Consider the following 6000-nt stretch of genomic DNA (forward strand, 5'->3'; position numbering starts at 1 on the left):
CAAGCAGCTACAGGCACAGCACACTGGCCCCTGAGACTAGACCAGTGGCCTTTCCTCCCGCCAGCCTCGGGTGGGGCCTTGGGGAGTGGCCCCCCTGTCTGGTTCCTCTTCCTAGGATCTGGCTCAGAAAACTTCCAGCTGGCGGGGGGGAGGGGAGGAAGCGGGGCTGACCCCACTTTCCACACCCTGGTCCCTAGTGTGGTTCAGCACCGAGGTGGCAGGTGACCGGGATTGCTGCCAGCCCTCACCACCTGGCCAGGCGACCTTCAGGGAGTCCCCTTCTCTAGGCCTTGGCCACTGGCAAAAGGAGCCGATTGGCCCAGCTTCACAGCAGGGACTCTTTCAGGAGTCAGGTGCCATGATTCCAGGGACTAGAGGCTCCTCCCTTCAGCTGACACACGGGACAAGTCACCCAGTGACACTGTACAAGTGAAACCCTGAAGCGGCTTGGAGACACCCCATCCCCTAGCCCACCGTCAGACACTTCCCAGGAGACCCTGCGTGCTCTCTGCAGGGCTCAGCTTGGTAGCTGAGGTGGTGAAGCCCTGTCCAAGGTCACATCCAGTGAGGCCCAGCTGGCCCCAGGGTCTTGACCTCCCCCACCCCGCATCCTGACCTCCAGCAGGTCCCCAGGTGGTCCTGCTCTAGGCCTCTGGCTGAGGAGGCAGGCAGCGGGCGTGAAAGCCAAGCTCCGAAGGCGGGGCTCCCGGCGGGGAATAAAAACCCGGAGCAGAACCAGTGGAGCCAGGATCCAGCCCATCTGAGCCGGGGAGCAGAGCCCACAGCCACGCTGGTTCTGCCGCCTCGGAAGTGGTGAGCCAGCGGGGCCAGGCGGGAGGTGCCGGGAGGCAGGGCTGCCGCTGAGGGAGGCTCACTGCACGCGCTCTGCTGTTCACACACCATCGGTGACAGAGGCGGGCACACACAACTGTGCCTCGCCAGCCCCTGCCTGTGCCATCAGCGGGCACCACCCACAGCATGCACACCCAGGTAGAGGTCCCTCCACTGCAGGTGCCCATGGCGTGCTCCCAAACCCTGCTCCTCTGCTTGCTGGCCCTGGCACTCCACGGAGGCTGGGGTGGGGCGGCCAGCACCCCAGGCTGCCACCTGCATGGTGAGTAACCGAGTGTCCCGGGTGGCAGGCAGCCCCTCCTCAGAGCCTGGGGGGGCACAGGCCACAGCTGGGCATGCCTCTCCCACGCAGCCTTCAACGTGACGGTGCGAAGTGACCGCCAAGGCACCTGCCAGGGCTCCCACGTGGCACAGGCCTGCGTGGGCCACTGCGAGTCCAGCGCCTTCCCCTCTCGGCTCTCCGTGCTGGTGGCCAGTGACTACCGCCACAACATCACCTCTGTCTCACAGTGCTGCACCATCCGAGGCATGAGCAAGGTGAGAGCTGGGCTCACGTCATCCGTCTGGGGGGCAGGGGTGGGGCCAGGACCTGGCGTTTGGGTGCTAGAAGGTGGCCCCCCATCTGCCCCAGGTGAAGGTCCGGCTGCAATGCGTGGGTGGCCAGTGGGAGGACCTGGACTTCTTCACGGCCAGGACCTGCCAGTGCGACATGTGCCGCCTCTCGCGACACTAGACACTCCTGGTTCCGCCTCCTGCCCTCGGGCATCTGATGGGGGGCTCTGGGGGTTGGGGGGGGCAAGAGCTTGCAGCTGGCTTTTCTGAGGGAAGGGTGCATGGTGTGCTCACCCTTTTAGATGCGGAGACCACAGGTTAGATGGGGGTCTGTCCCTTCCCAGCCTCTGCCACCCACACCTCCCTCACCCACCTCCCCAGCCCCAGCTAAATAAAAGTACGAGCTCCGAGAGTCTCTCTTTATTGCATCCACCCCCCGCCAGGGGAGGGGGCTAGACCGGGATGACCGGGACCCCCGCCCCAGGACACTGGGGGGTCTCTGCTCTCTGTGCCCTCACCCCTCCCCCTGCCCAATAAATAAAAAGGGGATGCGGATGTCCGGGGAGAGGAAGGGGAGGGACCGGGCAGCCCAGGCCCACGTCTGGAGGGGGAGAATAAATAGACCATGGATCCCATGGTGGGTTCGAGGGCCTCGCGCTGGCACGAGGGAGGGGCAGGTGCGGGAGGCGGCCGGGAGCAGGGCCAGGAACCTGCCTGCAGCTGGCAGGGGCCCAGCGGTGCGGCAGGGTGGGTCCCCAGCAGCGGCTTCCTGGTCAAGCTTGCCCTGGTCAAGTCCTGTCACGAGAGCCTGGGCACTTCCCCCACCCCCACCAAGACCACCATCTTTCCTCACCCCCTGGGAAAGCTGCCTTCTCGGGCCAGGCAGGGCGTCCTCAGTCCCCTGCCCGGCCGGAGGGAAGCCAAGTCTCTGGATAGAGGAGGGGTAGAGGGGCTGGGCTCCGCTCTCCTCTTGTGGGAACTCTAGCTCTGACCCCCAGTGGCGGCCACCTGGGGGGTAAGCCGCTGGAGGGGGGCCTCCTTAGCCCCCTGCGTGCCCTGTAACCGGCGCTGCCCCAGCTCCTCCAGGCCATGCCACAGCTCCTGGCGCGCCTGGGCCTTCTGCTGCTCCCTGCGGGGAGAGGGTGAGGCAGCCCCTGCTGGACCCTGCCACCCCTGCTGCAGAGGGCTGAGAGCCCCAGGATGCAGCAAGGCCCAGGCAGAAGGCCCCGTGGCTGCAGGGAGGTGGGAGAACTACACCGAGCAAGACCTGAGGGTGCTGAGGGCAGTCGGGCCGTGCTCAGCAGGAATAGGGGAGCGACGTGAAACATCCCTGTCATCATAGGGGGATGCTCGTGTGACCCCCACCCCGAGGATCCAGTTCCTTCCTGCCCCACCGCTCCCCGCCCGGCCCCCACACTCACTGCTGTTTCTCCAGCTTGTAGGAGGCCGTGAGCTCCTCAAACAGCTTCCCGTCCATCTCCATGAAGGTCTTGAGCACGTTGTAGATCAGAGACACGATGGTTCTGCCCGGGGCCGGGGGTGGGGGTGTGAGGAGCTGAGAGCCCCTTCCCCTTGCCCACCGCCCTCTGCCCAGCTGAGTCGCAGCATCCCCGCCTTGCCCTGCCCTTCCACTCACGGATTCCAGTGCTCCTTGGAGACCTGGTAGAGGGTCCCGAACACGGCGGGCAGCACTGTGTGGCAGTTGTCCTCGATGAGGCTCAGGATATACTCATTGTTCCAGAAGTACAGAGCCCGCTCTGCCACCTGGGCCGGCGAGCCACACAATGGGGGTCCTGCCAGTGGCCCCCCAGCCCTTGGGGCTCATGGGACACCCCCCCCTGCAGCCCTCAGAGATAAGCCCCAGCTCCACTTCGGGCTGGCCAGGTACCCCAGGACAAGGCAGCTGCCCTCTGCCTTTGTCTCCGGCTCCCTGGGCCAGGACTGCTATGGGCAGGCGGGCGGGCCTGCACAGGGCTGCTGTGAGACTACATTTGGGGGGCATTCAACAAGTCAGGGGGGCTGGAGGGACTTCCACCAAGTGAGAGTGCCCCTGAAGAGTGGGGTCTGCCCACACCTGCAGAAACCCCAGGTGTAGGGAGCCCGGCTGGCCCTGCCTCTCCCACCTGCACTGTCACCTGGGAAGGCACCACGGGGGCCAGAGCAGACTGATGCTAGCCCTGGGTCTCCTTTTCCACCGTCGGGCCCACAAGAGGGACACCAGGGACCCTGGGAGCCACACTAGGCCAGCCCCTTCCCCCTGCCCGGGTCATACCTGGAAATGGGGGCTGGAGACACAGCGAGCCACCTGCTTGAAGAGCGGCTCCTGAATCTTGACGAACTGGGAGGGCTCGATGACATCGAGGACCTCCTCCATCTCCCCCAGAAACATCACCTGAGGGGGCGGAGGGCCAGCACTCACCCCCCGCCCACTTCGCCTCGCCCCTTCACCCCGGCAGCAGCCTCAGTGCCCGTCCTGTACCTCCTTCTGGGTGCAGGTCTTGGGCCAGTACTTGAGCAGCCCGCGGATGACCTATGAGTGGAGGCATCGGGGTCAGCCCTGGGAGGACGGGGGCAGGGGGAGCGGGCAGGGAGGTTGCAGCCGCCCTCCCCTCTGAAGGACTCACGTGCTCCGTCAGCGCGGCATCCTTCTCCAGGAACTGCACCACGCAGTATGCCAGCTGCAGGGGAGGAAGAAGATGGGGGGCGGGGGGTCAGGGCGGACGGGGCAGGGGACCGGCCACCCAGGAACAGCCATAGCAAGGGCTCAGGCGTGTCCCCCTGCGCTGGCTTGCCTGCCTTTCCTGAGCACCTAGGCGGGACCTTGGGCGGAAGCCCGGGCTTTCCACTCCCAGAGAGTTCAGTCTGGAGCCTACAGGGCCGTTTTACCCTGTCCTATAGGGCCGCTGGGTGGGCATCGCCTCGATGGCAGGGAGTCTGGTCTGGTTTTAGGAGGGACCAGTAGTGTGCTCAGCATGCTGGGAATACAGGGGGCCGCTCAGCACAAGGCTCTGCGGGAGAGTCCCAGGTCCCGGGACGGGCCAGGTGGCCCCTGGTGGACAGGGTCTGGCCTGGGTCTCACCTGGGCGTGAAAGACCGACAGGGACTTGACAGAGTGCAGCGGGATCAGGACCCGGACCAGGAACTGCTTGTGCTCGGTCTTCAGGGGCAGTGCAAAGCCATTGATGATGCTGAGGAGGGGCCAGAGGGGCGGGCTCAGAGGGCTGACCGGGCCCCCGTCCCTCCCCTCAGAAGCCTGCCCTGTCTCCGGGCCCTAAAGATTCACCTGCCCAAGATCTCCAGGAGCTCTGCGACCCCGTTGAAGTGCTCCAGCTCATAGATGAACCTGCAGAGGGGCCAGAGGGTCAGCCCAGCCCGCAGCTCCCGCGCCCGACCAACCCAGCACCCCCAGACGCAGGCCCTGAGGAGCAGGGCCCCCTGCTCTGCCCAGCCACCCTCTCTGCCGAGAAGCACCCAGCTCATCTCCAGAGCATCCTTCCTGGGTCCTCAAAACAGTCCCACGAGGTAGAGCCAGTGAGGATTCAAGCAGAAATAACATTGCCCACGAGTCGACTGCCTCCCAGTCCCCCTTGGTGTGCCAGAGTCGGCAGTGCACTCGGAAACTGGGCATCAGGCCTCTCCCAGGAGGCACTCTGGTCAGCAGCGTCCAACATGCTAACGGGTGGCTGCTCCCAGGGCCGCCTCGACCCACTACAGATGGAGACGTTGAGGCTTGGACCGAAGTGCAGGTGGTTTGCCCCTTCCAAAGAGGTCAGTCAGTAGAGGACCGCGGGGACTCCAGGCTCCTCCTACCGGCCAGGGCTCACACCTGGGCTGTTTTTCGAACTGTCACAAGCTGAGGGGACGAGTCCTGGCCTTGGCCGCACAGGCCTCCCTCCCTCGGTCTTCAGGGCTGTGTCTGAGGTCCCTCAGTGAGGGCACCAGGGGGCCTGCTGTAGGAGCAGCCAGGGAGGACCTCCCCAGAGTCCCCCAGATCCTGGCTCCAAACACACATGCCGGCCACCCAGGTCCAGAGCCACGTGGTCCAGGTGTGGGGCGCAACGTAAACGGTGAGAAGAATCCGGTCCTGGGCCCTACGTCCTCTCTGGGCCCCCACTTTCTCACCTGTCAGATGGACTCAATAGGAAGAGACCTGGTTGCCCCACCACCCCATCCCCTGCACGTGTGCTCCGGCAGCCGCTCACCGCAGGAAGATGTGGTTGCACTGCTTACGGATGTAGGCCCGCAGCCCCAGGAACTTGCCGTAGACCCGGTGCAGGATGGTCTTCAGGTACTCACGCTCCCGGGGGTCCTCGCTATCAAACAGCTCCAGGAGCTGGGAGACCCGGCGGGGGCCAGAGGTCAGGCAGGAGGCCAAGGCCGGGCGACTGCCCTCCTGTCCTGCTGCCCTTGCCCCTGGGCCCCTCCCCCCCCAGCCTGGGCTCCCCACTTCACCATCAGGACAAACTTTTGGTCCACGTATCTCTTGGCCACGGAGGGCTGGAAGTCCGGGCTCTCCAGGAAACGCAGGAAAAACTCATAGACCAGCTGGGGGCGGAGGCCAAACAAGTATGTCCCACCATGGCCACGGGCTCTCCC

At 65.3% G+C, this 6000-nt stretch overlaps 2 protein-coding genes across 2 annotated transcripts in view; one reads left to right on the forward strand and one right to left on the reverse strand.

Moving 5' to 3' along the window:
- Positions 1-978: 978 nt before the first annotated feature.
- Positions 979-1596, forward strand: GPHA2 (glycoprotein hormone subunit alpha 2). The gene is made up of 3 exons (XM_004713662.4): positions 979-1114; positions 1205-1389; positions 1484-1596. The coding sequence occupies exons 1-3, from the start codon at positions 979-981 to the stop codon at positions 1583-1585; spliced, it is 423 nt and encodes a 140-aa protein (XP_004713719.3). The 3' UTR covers positions 1586-1596.
- Positions 1597-1809: 213 nt separating this feature from the next.
- The window catches only part of PPP2R5B (protein phosphatase 2 regulatory subunit B'beta), a 14398-nt gene continuing 10207 nt past the window's right edge, over positions 1810-6000 (reverse strand). The window contains exons 4-13 of the mRNA XM_045297175.1: positions 5857-5995; positions 5607-5737; positions 4688-4747; positions 4484-4592; positions 4029-4082; positions 3884-3934; positions 3677-3796; positions 3041-3168; positions 2826-2927; positions 1810-2533 (exon numbers count right to left, since the gene is read on the reverse strand). Of these exons, the coding sequence (XP_045153110.1) occupies positions 2386-2533; positions 2826-2927; positions 3041-3168; positions 3677-3796; positions 3884-3934; positions 4029-4082; positions 4484-4592; positions 4688-4747; positions 5607-5737; positions 5857-5995 (1042 nt within the window). The 3' untranslated portion in view covers positions 1810-2385. The remainder of the gene's footprint in view (positions 2534-2825; positions 2928-3040; positions 3169-3676; positions 3797-3883; positions 3935-4028; positions 4083-4483; positions 4593-4687; positions 4748-5606; positions 5738-5856; positions 5996-6000) is intronic.

This window comes from Echinops telfairi, unplaced genomic scaffold (assembly GCF_000313985.2).
Source record: "Echinops telfairi isolate 266 unplaced genomic scaffold, ASM31398v2 ScPeMD7_7417;HRSCAF=8455, whole genome shotgun sequence".
Taxonomy (NCBI): domain Eukaryota; kingdom Metazoa; phylum Chordata; class Mammalia; order Afrosoricida; family Tenrecidae; genus Echinops; species Echinops telfairi.

Coding starts and splice junctions, on each gene's coding strand:
- GPHA2 (XM_004713662.4), top strand. CDS start 979: ATGCACACCCAGGTAGAGGTCCCTCCACTGCAGGTGCCCATGGCGTGC. Junction 1,115..1,204: donor CCCAGGCTGCCACCTGCATG/GTGAGTAACCGA, acceptor TCTCCCACGCAG/CCTTCAACGTGACGGTGCGA. Junction 1,390..1,483: donor CCATCCGAGGCATGAGCAAG/GTGAGAGCTGGG, acceptor CATCTGCCCCAG/GTGAAGGTCCGGCTGCAATG.